We start from the raw sequence: 14406 nt of genomic DNA on the forward strand, positions 1-14406 counted from the left end.
TTGCAAGATGTTTGCTTGTGTACGTAAAGTACACTCAACTTAACTGTATGCTGCTTGTATTAATTTCAAAGTCAGTAATGTTACCCTAATTAAACAATGGCACCATCTTGTGGAGAATTTATGAGTCGCAGAAGAAATAATTTCTCATTAATTTTGATATCTAATAAACCCGGTGGCACCACCTTAGCCTTACCTCGTTTGACAGGAATACGAACCCCCGAATTTTACTTCCTGTCTTTTCGCCCAAGATGGGTGAACAGTACACTCTTGCCATAATCCAGTTCTGATAACGGATTTTTTTTAGCTCAGTGCTAAAGTTCAGTACTTTGTTGTACGTCGCTCTGGATAAGAGCGTCTGCCAAATGCCTGTAATGTAACTACAGCTGGGCCACTCTGAACAGTTCAAAATGAGCACAGCGCCATATAGTTGTGCAAACATTGGCGAATACCTCACAGCAAGTTTTATTCATATGTCCAAAAAAGATCAAAATCTGTCACGCTATATACAGATATTACATCGTGTTTATACACATTATTACATAATTTGTACACACACATATATATATATATATATATATATATACATCAAAATGTAAACTTTGTATAACAAAAAAAACCTTAAATTAAACAAGGGCCAATAAGAAAAGGTGACTATATTATCATAATTATCATTATTAGCTCAGCCTATTTATCCTTTAAAACAGTACTACAGTACATTCAGTGTGTACAGGAGTCACTCAGCAACCTCTTGGTTTTCAAAGCAGTTACAAGTGCCCAGAGAGCCCTGTTAAAAATGCCAGTTTTGGAGCGGTGAACCATTTCCCTCCTATCAGGGGAGGTAACCGCGTTTCCTGGCTCACTGATATGACGGTCCCCCACCCCCACCCCCCCAAAGCTAACCCTAAACCCATGCAGTCAGCGCTTCACTTTCCCTGTGTCTGAGAGACGCACTCGCTTTATGGCTTTTTGTTTGTTTGTTTTTTTTAAGAAGGAGAAAACTCTTTCTGTTCAGCTTCTCTACCCTGATCCTGGGGTATATCCTGCTTTTTCGTTCACTGTCCAATCGGGCTGCTCCGATCGATCGATCAAGTGCTGAGAACAACACCCAGCGCGTCCTGCCAGCCCGGTGGAACCAAGGTTGAGATGCGCTCCTGTAGCTGTGCGGCAGGGGGCCGGTGACTGGAAAGGGGTGCGTCTGAAGAGGCAGACGGGAACACTCCTTCCCCACCGTGCACCCGCAGCCCAGCGTCACTGTGTCCGAACAGGACAGAGGTCCAGTGCGCCAGCCGGTTCCGTCTCTAGTGTTGAAAGGGGTACGAGGAGCCAGCCGGGTTGTACAGGTGTGATTAGCGAGGTCTTATACACAGTTTAAGGGGTTTCTCCTGGTGCAGTTTAACAGCTAAGGTGCCCAGGTGGGAGGCAGTGGAGGTAAACCACTCCCCCCCCCCCCCCACCCTGCTCAGTGTGACTCAAAGATGTCTGAGTGAGAGGTGCTGTATAAATACACCGTTTACTCATGTCCTTACACAGAGCCAGATCACTTTAATCCAGCTGCTGAACAAAATGGGCGATCACTTTCTCTCTCTCTCTCTCACACACACACACACACACACACACTCCCCCTTTGGTATCCAGTCCCCCTGTAACGAACAGGGAGAAAGTACTACTGTGATCAGATTTATCTATTCCTTTTCATTGAAGTTATTTGGAAAAAAAAGCATTTAAAAGCATTGTCAAATGGAAATGGGAAGTCGGTGAAGACTGATGCCGTATGGTAGAACGCTACGTGAATACGCCACTGACGGTTTATTGCTTAAAGTTCCCAGATTCGACTTCAGGTGTCTAATATGAAGCCACTGATTTCACACGATGAGCTTCCAGAGCTTCCCAGCGGATCGGTAAAAGATATACAATGTAAAAATGGCTGTTTAAAAGTACTTTAACAAACCCATTCATGAATATTTGGGAGAAGGACAAACTCGTGATGGGGGGGTAACACAATGACCTGTAGAGGCACAATGGGCCACACACGTGTGTGGACGCAGACACACACACACACACACACACACATGCATACCGATGCCTGTTTCTGTGGTAAATGGTGCCGGCTGTGAGGAATAGGCTAAATAAATACATTTAATGAATAATATTAATAATACTTGTGAATGAGATGCGACGATGACAGTAAGGAGAGGCGCGTTATCCGTCAACACAACGAGTCACTGATGAGCCCTCAGCACAGTCCCTGACGCTGCCATGCTGACAATCTTTCATTTCCGGAAAGATCTTTCCCCCACCCTCTCTCAGACGCTGCGGTGGGCGGGGTTCACGGGCTTAAAGGCTGCCGACCACGTCGGCCATGCGGAACCGCGATAGGTGTGGGGACTCCACCCCCCAACCCCACGCTACTGGGTGGGGAAGGGCGGGGCCACGCCGCTGCCGCTGGCAGTGGCGGCGCTGGCGATGGAGAAGCCTGTGGGGGGCGCCGTGGAGCTGTGGGAGGGCTGCAGGTCGGTGGGGATGCCGCTGTGGGGGGCCAGCTGCAGGCCGAACGCGCTGCTGAACTGCGGCAGCTGCAGCTTGGGCTGCAGGGAGGTCAGGAGGAGGTGCGCGGGGGAGGGGGAGGAGGAGGAGGCGGGGCCGGGCGGGGTCAGACCCCCCTGGGGCAGGGCGGTGGAGGGGGGCGTGGACAGGGAGGTGGACAGCAGGAGGCCCTCCGGCCCACCCAGGCCGCCGAACTGCGAGGGGTCGGCGAGCGGCAGCGACAGGGCGCTCCAGGGGGACGGGACGTGCTCGGCGTAGTGGCCGGCGTGGGGGGAGGGTTTGGGCAGCAGCTGGGAGGGGTGCGTCCGGGGGAAGGTCAAGGTCCTGTCCACCGGGGGGCTCTGTGCGAGCAGGGCGGAGGTGGAGGAGGTCGCGACGGTGGGGGCGGAGGTGGAGGCCGCGTGGGGCGGAGGAGAGGGGGCGGGGGCGTAGTGCCCCACCGCACCGGGGGGCTGCAGCAGGCCGTCGTCCAGCTCCAGGCTGGCGAAGCTCTCGGCCGGCATGCGGGTGCCGAGCAGGTCTCCTATGCCCCCGCCCTGCACGCCGCCCTCCGCCAGGGTGCCCAGGCACACCAGCGTGTCCGTGTACGAGCCCATCGCCTGCAGCGCCCGCACAAGCTCCTCCGCCTCCTCCGTGGTGGGCAGCAGCTCACCGTTCTTACCTACAGACAGACAGACAGACACAGACACACACAGACAGACACACATACACACACAAACACAGACATGCACAGACACACGTACGTGCGCACGTGCACAACACACATATACTGTGACTTAGGTGCATTAACTGTCTTAACTACTGCTTGTATTTTTTTCCATAGACTGCGTTGTTGCCGTTCTCGTTGTGTTAGTGTTAATCAGTTTAACCTTCAGGGTCCAAGTTGAACTATGCGGTTGTTCCCTGCACTTGGACCGGTACTTCTCTCTAGGGGTTTCGTCATACTTGTTCCTGGTTATGGTTATACATTTTGTTGTACGTCGCTCTGGATAAGAGCGTCTGCCAAATGCCTGTAATGTAATGTAATGTAAATATACTCAAGACTGTTAATCAACCAACCTATCGGATCGATTAATACCAAATAATTCACCATCAGCAAGCTGGCTGACAAAAACGTTGTGGGCAGTTCAGACCCGAGAGCGTATCGAGCTCACAGAAAAACACACACACAGCGATCGGGTCTCTGCATGCTCAGGGACAGGCAGTGATTACAGCAGTGTGTGGTTTTTCAAAGTAAGCGCTTAGAAGGAAAGTACCTTCAAACAAGTCAAAGTCCTGCAGGTCGTCCGGTAGCCTGGGCAACACATCTGAGAAGTCCTCTTGGTTGAGTTCAAGGTCGTGTGGAATGTCGGTGATGTCATCAGGAAGCTCGTCGTTGCTCAGGTCAGGGGTCGGAGGAGTCCTGTCAAACAGGCAGGAAATGATGCAACAAACGTGTCTCGGCAAGAACCACAGGGCTACTGCCAAAGCCAGTTAAGCTACGGCCAAAAAAACGTCCCAGATCCTTCGCAGGGGTCAAAGGGCAGGCTGACCTGATGCTGACGGCCTGTGCGGGCAGCGATAGGCTGGAGGGCATTGCCAGGTTGCCCTGGGGCAGCGCGGGGGGGATGGGCTTCTGCGGCCGGCGCAGTGCTCTCCGCCGCTTCTTCTTGTGTTTTTTGGTGAGCGCCGGGGGCTTGGTCTTCCTGCGCGGCTTGCGCTGCGGCGGCTGGTGCTGCACCCTGCGGCTGCCGTCTCCGCGCAGGAAGTTATCCTGCAACAGAGCAAAGCTTTACTGTGCAAGGTGTCACAGGAGAGAAGAAACCTCGTGTGTGTGCCATGCAACTGCATGAAGTGATACTGAGCACAGGAAGCATGCAAGCTACCTACAGGCTGCACACAATAAAGAGAAAAGTACCATAGAATACAGGCTACAGATAATAAACATAGTACCATAGAATACAGGCTACAGATATTAAACATAGTACCATAGAATACAGGCTACAGATATTAAACATAGTACCATAGAATACAGGCTACAGATATTAAACATAGTACCATAGAATACTGGCGAGAGATACTGAAACGTGTTACTAGTTGTGGTGTGATGGATACTGGGGAGGGAAGTGGGGACCCACCATTTTTTTGGCATGCTCCTCGCAGAGGGGCGTCTGGTGCGTGATGTCGAACACGGGGATGGCGCACTGCTGCCCGTCGGCGAACCTGGCGGTGCAGCTGGAGAAGAGCTGCTGGGAGCGGTTCAGCAGTATGTCTGAGAGAAACGTGAAGGATGCACAGACGACGTCGCGCACTCGCGCTGGAGCCAGGCTCCGCCCAGGCCAGCAGGAACCCAACCGCAAAGGGCCAGGGGTAGGGTTACCAAATCATGTCACCTCACAGAGTGCAAAAAGAGCACGTGCATGTGCATATGAATGTTTCTGCTCCAGTCAGACATTCATTCTTGCCCTTTCTATGGTTATGTGGTGCCTATAGCTGCACGTTATCATTGCGAGTGTATACGAGGAGTGTGAGCGAGCGTGTGTGAGTGCGAGTGTGTGTATGTGTCAGTGCGTTAGTGTGTGTGTGTGTGTCAGTGTCAGTGTGGAGAGCTCCTTCTATGCCTGCAGCTGCGGCTGTACTGCGCTCCAGCTCTGGATCCTGCAGCCAGGCCCGTGTGGGGTCCACGAGGGTGTGGCTCGGCTTGGCACGGGGAGGGGGGGGAAAGGGACCTCCTCAGAGGGGCAGCAGACGCCGGTGCGGAGGGGCACTGCTGAAAGGATACGCTGGAAACAGTGCTGGGTGAAGGGCAGCGCCCGGCTGCAGCACGCCCGTCCCTCACTGCTGCCTGCGCACAGCCCCGGCTCCGCGCGCCGCCGCACCGACCGCGTACTGAGGACACAGAAACCACCAATCAGCACCAAGCCACGATACACCCACCAATCAGCACAAAGCCACGATACACCCACCAATCAGCACAAAGCCACGACACACCCACCAATCAGCACAAAGCCACGACACACCCACCAATCAGCACAAAGCCACGATACACCCACCAATCAGCACAAAGCCACGATACACCCACCAATCAGCACAAAGCCACGATACACCCACCAATCAGCACAAAGCCACACCCACCAATCAGCACAAAGCCACGATACACCCACCAATCAGCACAAAGCCACGATGCACCCACCAATCAGCACAGAGCCACGATACACCCACCAATCAGCACAAAGCCACGATACACCCACCAATCAGCACAAAGCCACGATGCACCCACCAATCAGCACAGAGCCACGATACACCCACCAATCAGCACAAAGCCACGATGCACCCACCAATCAGCACAAAGCCACGATACACCCACCAATCAGCCCAAAGCCACGATACACCCACCAATCAGCACAAAGCCACGATGCACCCACCAATCAGCACAAAGCCACGATACACCCACCAATCAGCACAAAGCCACGATACAGCCACCAATCAGCACAAAGCCACGATACACCCACCAATCAGCACAAAGCCACGATACACCCACCAATCAGCCCAAAGCCACCAATCAGCACAAAGCCACGATACACCCACCAATCAGCACAAAGCCACGATACACCCACCAATCAGCACAAAGCCACGATACACCCACCAATCAGCACAAAGCCACGATACACCCACCAATCAGCACAAAGCCACGATACACCCACCAATCAGCACAAAGCCACGATACACCCACCAATCAGCACAAAGCCACGATACACCCACCAATCAGCACAAAGCCACGATACACCCACCAATCAGCACAAAGCCACGATAAACCCACCAATCAGCACGAAGCCACGATACACCCACCAATCAGCACGAAGCCACGATACACCCACCAATCAGCACGAAGCCACGATACACCCACCAATCAGCACGAAGCCACGATAAACCCACCAATCAGCACAAAGCCACGATACACCCACCAATCAGCACAAAGCCACGATACACCCACCAATCAGCACAAAGCCACGATACACCCACCAATCAGCACAAAGCCACGATACACGCACCAATCAGCCCAAAGCCACAATGCACCCACCAATCAGCACAAAGCCACGATACACCCACCAATCAGCACAAAGCCACGATAAACCCACCAATCAGCACAAAGCCATGATACACCCACCAATCAGCACAAAGCCACGATAAACCCACCAATCAGCACAAAGCCACGATACACCCACCAATCAGCACAAAGCCACGATACACCCACCAATCAGCACAAAGCCACGATGCACCCACCAATCAGCACAAAGCCACGATGCACCCACCAATCAGGACAAAGCCACGATGCACCCACCAATCAGCACAAAGCCACGATGCACCCACCAATCAGCACAAAGCCATGTAGGTGTACTGTACCTGTAGGTGTGTGCAGGTGTACGGTACCTGTAGGTGTGTGCAGGTGTATGGTACCTTTAGGTGTGTGCAGGTGTACGGTACCTGTAGGTGTGCAGGTGTACGGTACCTGTAGGTGTGTGCAGGTGTATGGTACCTGTAGGTGTGCAGGTGTACGGTACCTGTAGGTGTGTTCAGGTGTACGGTACCTGTAGGTGTGCAGGTGTACGGTACCTGTAGGTGTGCAGGTGTACGGTACCTGTAGGTGTGTGCAGGTGTACGGTACCTGTAGGTGTGTGCAGGTGTACGGTACCTGTAGGTGTGCAGGTGTACGGTACCTGTAGGTGTGTGCAGGTGTACGGTACCTGTAGGTGTGTGCAGGTGTATGGTACCTGTAGGTGTGTGCAGGTGTACGGTACCTGGCAGGCATGTGGAGGTGTATGATATCTGGCAGGTGTGTGGTATCTTGCAGGTGTACTGTACCTGGCAGGTGTGTGGTATCTTGCAGGTGTACTGTACCTGGCAGGCGTGTGCAGGTTTATGATACCTGGCAGGTGTACAGTACCTGGCAGGTGTGTGAGAGACCCTGCGCAGCTCCTGGACCAGCTGTGCGGCACAGTCGGGGTCCTTGCTGGCTGCGTGCAGCAGCGCTCGGCGAAAGGCACAGCGGTATCTCCTCTGGCGCATTGCTGCCCTCTCCTGGCTGCACAGGTTCTTGTATTTCTGCTGCAGGTAAGTGCACAGTCGAGCCAGCCTGCTGCCGCGGGAACCTTCGCCCTCCTCTTCAGAGCTGTCAATCGGAGAAACAATCCATTTCTTACTTTGGCTCACCTTCCATGGTAAATCTGAAGCTTCTGGTGTGAAACTGCTTTTGTATATCTCTTGCTTTTAAAAAAAAAAAAAACAGACATGGAATGGAACATGGAATTTATGTTAAATTGCGTCATGTTCACGGATGTGGCAGGGCGACACGCAATCTGGTCTCCTGCCGCCCAGGGATGGGAGGGTCTCTGCAGCTTGCCCCTGAGGTCCAGCTCCTGTTCCGCTGGACTTACTTGTCCTGCGAGTCTCTCTCCTGGGGTCTCCATCTGTCGTAACATGGCGGCATTTTCTCCTCTTCTTCATCCTCCGTGCTGTCTTCCGACCAGTCCAACCCTGCAAGAGCAAACACAAGACTGGCAAGTTACTCAGCAAAATCGGAACAACCCTGTCCAGAATACTGCTGCCATGACCGGAGAAGTCTCAACGGACCCCAGGAGGGGCGGAGCTACTATGCACTGTCAATCAGTGACTCATCTGAACCATTCCAAACACATTGCTCTTCACAGCTGAGAGGACAGAAGGTAGCTCCACCCGTTTGGGGAAGTGGATGACGACTCCCTCTTCCCTCAATAGCAGGACCTCCCCACTCCGGCCTAAAGGCCATATCCCATCTTTGCTACACAAAGCACGATGACTCGTTCCCGGCCTTGGCTAATGCACAGCTGTCCACACAGAATGTGTCCGTCGTCTTCCAGAATAACCACGTTCCAGTAAGTGTAGTGATGGTGGCAAGGATACAGCTGTCAGGTACTGACAGAGAAAGGGAATCTCTATACATCTCTGCTGAAAAGCCAGCTTGTTGCACTCAACGGAGTAGAGTGCAGACATCCACCAAGGCACTACAACAGGGGTCCTCAATCTTATCCAGAAAGGGCCAGTGTGGGTGCAGGCTTTCATTCCAGCCAAGCAGTGACACACCTGATCCTACTAATCAACCACTAGAGTCTTTGCTAAGGACCTTGATTAGTGGAATCAGGTGTGTAACTGCTTGGTTGGAATGAAAGCCTGCACCCACACCGGCCCTTTCTGGATAAGATTGAGGACCCCTGCACTACAATCTCCCCTCGCATGAACGGGCACAGCAATCCAGTCATTACTTTTCAAGATATGTTTGGCCTGATGGTGGCAATAAGGGAAAGGTCATGGGGTCACCAAAATCAATGGGTTTCGTCCCCTTGGGAGGATGAATTTGCACGGCAAATTTTATGTCCGTACAACTAACAGGTCAGAAGATGAGGTCATTTGAACAATTAAAATTTGCTCTGATGCTGGTGCTAGAGGAAAGGTCATGGGGTCACCAAAATCAACAGGTTTCTTCCTCTTGGGAAAATGAATTTGCACAGCAAATTCAATGGCAATCCAGTCGTTACTTTAAGGTCTTCATACTCTGCCAAATGGCTTTTGAAATTTCACCTGGAGGGTTTTTAGTGTGTGTAATTATGACTCTAATGTAGTCAATGCTTGTGTTTTCAGCGGCCAATAAAAAAGAACAATTCTATACAATACATCGGCGTCATTCACACATTTCACTGACAGTATTACGAACGTGAAGTTACAGCAAATGAGCATGTGCAAGGTGAATGCAGTGACAGTAGGCCGAAGGGCGGTGGGGCTTAAGGGAGGGTTACCGAGGTGAGGGAAGAGGTCTCCGTGTTGCTGTTGTCGCTGAGAGCACAGGCGCACCAGGTAACGCAGCCTGGCCAGGCAGGCTGGGGGCGGGGAGAAGGCAACCGGCCGCATGGCCACCGCGCGTCGCTGCGAGACGTCCCTGTCGTCAGGGGGAAGGGGCGGGGCAGTGGGAGGAGCCGCGGACTGGGCTTTCCTGCCGAGGGAGGGGCCAGCAGCCTGCGCCAGGCTGTGATTGGTGCTGAGGGGCAGCCGGTGAGGCAGCAGGCCGCTGGTCTGAGGTCGTGCCGGTTTGCATAATAAGCCCTGCGTTTGCGGGTGCTGGTGAAGGTACGGGTGCTGGGCCTGAGAGAGGAGGAGACCTGCGGGTTGGGCAGGGGGTTGCTGGCAGGGCGCGGTCGGGGAGGAGGGGCGCTGACCGGGAGCGGGAAGGGGGCTAAAGTGCTCTGCTTTGGGCTTGGGGGTGTCCGCATCAGGCGGGTGTTGCCTCTGCAGCTTCTTCCTATTGGAGGGCTGTCGAGCCCCGCCCTCCTCACCGTCCGTCTCTTCCTCGTGAAAAGCGAAAGGGTCGAGCAGCTCTGCCCCGCACAGGGGCAGCGGAGCAGGGCGAGGGGGGCGGGGAGGAGAGCGCCGCAGGTGGTGGAGGCCGTTGGGCGTGGTCAAAGCCAGCGAGGGCACAGTGATGTTGAGCGCCACGGACGCCAGGTGAGGCCGCGCCCGTATCTCCTCCAGCGCCTCCTGCTTCCTCCTGCGCTCCTTCTTAGGGAGGAACCCCAGGACCTGCAGGTGGCTGTTGCAGTACCTGTGAGAGACGCACACCTGAAGTTACACAGCACACATGCATATGCACACACACAGTTCTATGCAAACACGTCTGCAGGTACACACCCTTTCACAGTTATAGGTGTGTGTGTGTGCACACACTTAGTACACACACACACGCCAGTTACATACATGCTCACAGTCAAACACGCAAGCATGCACGCACCTGCGTTCCTCAGTCTTGGGGATGGGGTTGGTGCATCGCTGGCTGTTGTACTTGGCCACGTATTCGCACTGCCTGAAGGGGGCGGTCTTGTCCTCCAGCACATGGCGGATGCAGAAGGCATAGCCGTTGAGTCTGCGCTGCTTGCACAGCTTGGGGCTGTAAGAGCACAATGGCTTGTTGTCCACTTCGGAGAAGTGTATGTGCTTGCCCTCATACATCACGTGGATCTGGCTCTTGAGAACATCAGCTGACAGGAGATGGGAGGGAGGGAGGGAGGGAAGGAAGGAGCAAGGGAGAGAGGGAAGTTAGATTCGAATCAAATGAATCGTGCAGAGAGGAGACCCCAATTTCCCACAAGAGCAAATGATAAAACAGCGACAGTCTTCACTGCATCTGCCCGTTAACTTATTACTGGCCATAACATCATGCATAATATCTGAATGATGTCCGCAATCTCAGGAAACAGGCGGGTGAAATCAAACGCAGTACAACATCGCCATTTTCCACTGAATCTATCTGAACTCATTCGCTGACTCTCCTGATAAAACTACAGAAAAGAAAACAACACCCTTTGTTTAATACACAATTGAGGTTTGGAACAAAGCGCAGAGTTTCTCGGGAACAACTTCACGGCTGCCCTGTTTTCATCCAAACTGGGGTAGCGGAGAATTTACACCAGGAACTTGTGTTAAATATGATATCTCTCCAGAATCTGCTCAGAAGCAGGGATTCAAAAACAACTGAATTGAAATGGTGATGTGGCAATGGGTCATTGGTCTATAGAATATTTACAACCAAATCCTTATAACCTAAATGGAGAGATAATGAAAGATGAATAAGAGGATATGCCAAAAAAGCACAGGTTCAGATCCTTAAGACAAGACTTAAACTACAGTACAAAAGAAATATACGTACATATGCAACTGCAACCTTATCATTTGATGCCAATCAATGAATAAGATATAATTCACCGAATGGTGCACCCTTCACCGTGTGTGGGACTGCCCAAGGTTTGTGGAATTGTGGATGTGGAGAGAGGAGGCGCAGGCGGAGGATGGGGGTGGGAAGGGTTGTTGTATTAGTTGTGAAATTTTTCTGTTTTATCTTTTTATATATGAATAAATATATTTGTGAGAGGAAAAAATAAAAAGGGACGGCCAGCTCCCAACATTCTACCCGAAATCCTCCCAATTTAAACGTGACTGTTCATTTAGCCAATTTTGTAAACTATTTCCGTTGTTTTAAACGGTTATACCGTTCCTAACACTCGTGAGAATTACATTTGGCCACCGATGACAACACAAGTGATCCGCCCATTTAATTAATCGCTATTTGTATCACCTGTGTCACGTGATGTGTCAGTGGCGACACCGCTCACCCAATAGCCAGCCTTCCCACGCTTTAAAGAGTTCGTTTCTATCCGTAACTTTACCAATTAGAAACAGCCTCAACGACAGCATTACTTGAAATCCCCGTTATGCTTTAAAGCATGGACGACTTTTACTGAATATTTGTATAGATATAGGTTATACAAACGATGGGGCTGTCCCCAGGAATCTTAATTCAGTTGAGACCCAAAACACGGGCACACAGATACGCACGAGACCCCCTGAACTGCCAAGGTGCACTATGCAGGTACAATCACTTTCATTTTATTCCTTCTACGTTTGCTGTTAATTCATTTCATGTACACAGCTATTGTTTTCAAGGTAATGAACAAAGGCTATCGTATTTAGCGTTTCCTCCTATGTTAACGCGGTGACGCCTCATCATCCTTCCTACCGACAAGAAGTTAACCACGTGATTTTAATTTGTATTAACTATTTGCCTTGTGATATAGACTTCGCTAAGTTGAAGAAACGTAGGCAACTCGATTCTGGGCGGTTTCGGTCTGTTGATGCCAAATCATGGCATCAATCAAATCATGTTGATTAAAATAAGTATAATGTGCATTGCTGTTACCCGGTTAATTCTAGTTTATAGTTTTACGAGCAAACTGCATCGTATACAGAGTAGCTCGGGTGGAACTAGCAGTAGCCCAGATAAATAGTTTTACAATTACTAACGTCCAAAATAAAAACAAAATGTGTAGCAAGTTACTGCGTGCACACAGCCGTAGAATAGAAGTTAAATTGGTCCTCATAAGGTTTTCCACCACAAGCTTGACACTTGGACACCCAGAAATACCATAATGTTAGCTCTCAATTAATAACTAGCTACTGTGCTACAATTGTATCTAACTTGTAGCCAGTTGGCCAGATAACAGACCCATGAAATGATCAATAGTCTACAGCTAATTAACCTCGCGGCAAAGGTAACGTTAGCAAAGTCCAGAGGTAAAACCATACAGTGGGTTGCAACGTAAAGAGCGAACCTATCTAGATAATTAAGGGATGCTAGCTACTTAGAAGTTACACTTCTGGAAAGACAATGAGCTATACTAACTGGCCTATTCCGTTTCTAAACCAACAAGTATGGGGAATTGGCTAACTTTACTCTATTGTCGCTAGTTTTTATAAAAATTATCTCAGCTGTAGCGATATTAACAAGTTAGCATGCTAAACAAGTTTGTTTTGCGCGAGCCAGCTAACTGCCAGGGAGCAGCTAAAAACAAAGCAGCGATCTCACAGGAAACGGAAATATAAATGCATGCACAATAACTCCTCAAAATGTAACGCAGCATATGGATACATTTGTAAACATTCTCCAAGGTTTTAACTTAAAAAACATCGCACCTCCGGCATTACATGTATCTTTATACCTTTACGAAGAAAGTGAGTCGCTGGAAAAGCCCGTTTAAACAGGCCTCTGTTTATTTCTATTTTTTAAAGAAAAAATGTTTCCGGGACCAGCTAAGACGCTCCGTCATATTCAAGTCATGTTCAATTACTGTTGTGCGCAAACTCTGCGATGCGCAAAAATATAATTCACTGTCTAAATGAAATAACTGAAACATTTAGAAAACATAAACACTGGCCTTGCATATCTTTAAAGCCCCGGTCTGGGGTTGCAGCGGTAAAGGCCTTGCCGTACAAATACATCGGTTTACTCAACCACTGGAGCGCCAGGCTTTAGCACGTCCGCTTACCTTCAGTTGGTATGCGCTGTAGCTATATGGTATTCGCTCCGGACAGAATCGGGAAATTCTTATTATAATCAACTGGAATAGTCGCGTACAGATGATCAGTATTGTTAATGTAGATTACCGCTGCTCTATCCGTGTGTGATTTAGTTCGATTTCTTGCTACATACAATGTAGTTTAACTACAACTAAATATTGCAGTAAAGATCTGCTGGGTTTTTTTAGTTCTGTCTTCAGTCGACTCTACTTACAGCACCACTACCGGCACTGCGGGGACATGACAACAACCTACAGTACAACAACAACCTCTGCAACCATATTGGAAATCTAACTTAATATTGTACTAGACGTAAGGCGTACCATTTAAAAGATGACTAGTTTCGTGACATGAATGTCGCTGGATGCCTGTCAGATGCCATATGCATGGACAGTCTGTCTGATGCACCCATATAGCCATTCTTGTTGCGCTGAACGGCAAGCGGAGAGCACCCTGCGAACTTCATACTTCTTCAGTCTTCACTGACTGGTCGACACTTTTTTTTTCAGTCTTCTCGTCATTGTGAATTTTTTTATTCTCTGCACGTATATCTCTGTATCGGTAGCCAGTCGTTTATATTTTCTGGGTAGTGGAATCCAACAAAAACATGTAAAACTTTAGTCATTTCTACTGCCTCCCACATCGGTGGTATAAACACAATACACATTCAATACCAATAATAAATCATAGTTCACAAGTACGGTCCGACTCGCAAAAATATGAAAAAATCGCTTATTATATAAATGTCCAAATTTCTTAAATGCATTACTTTTTCGGAATCCCATGCAAATTGTAATTTTCACACTCCACCAAGCCAATATTTTTTTGTCACCTGGCACATCACCACCCCCCCCCCCCCCCCTCCCCCCCAGTAAATGCCTCGGCAATGACCAAATCACACCTTACACGGAGTTCATGGGGTTATTCACAACCATACACCTTGAAGGT

General features: G+C 50.2%; 1 protein-coding gene across 2 annotated transcripts; it reads right to left on the bottom strand.

Annotated features, from left to right (window-relative positions):
- Positions 1-438: 438 nt before the first annotated feature.
- On the bottom strand, positions 439-14303 carry LOC118214084 (INO80 complex subunit D-like). 2 transcript variants are annotated; one of them, XM_035393587.1, is made up of 10 exons: positions 13782-14303; positions 10340-10586; positions 9354-10153; positions 7959-8058; positions 7469-7693; positions 5306-5412; positions 4662-4795; positions 4077-4297; positions 3801-3946; positions 439-3205 (listed from the first exon to the last, which is right to left on the bottom strand). In XM_035393587.1, the coding sequence occupies exons 1-10, from the start codon at positions 13876-13878 to the stop codon at positions 2406-2408; spliced, it is 2877 nt and encodes a 958-aa protein (XP_035249478.1). In that variant the 5' UTR covers positions 13879-14303; the 3' UTR covers positions 439-2405. The 2 variants fall into 2 exon arrangements, with proteins under 2 accessions (XP_035249478.1, XP_035249479.1); XM_035393588.1 differs by lacking the exon at positions 13782-14303 and adding an exon at positions 13428-13756.
- Positions 14304-14406: the final 103 nt, after the last annotated feature.

This window comes from Anguilla anguilla, chromosome 15 (genome assembly GCF_013347855.1).
Source record: "Anguilla anguilla isolate fAngAng1 chromosome 15, fAngAng1.pri, whole genome shotgun sequence".
Taxonomy (NCBI): Eukaryota; Metazoa; Chordata; class Actinopteri; order Anguilliformes; family Anguillidae; genus Anguilla; species Anguilla anguilla.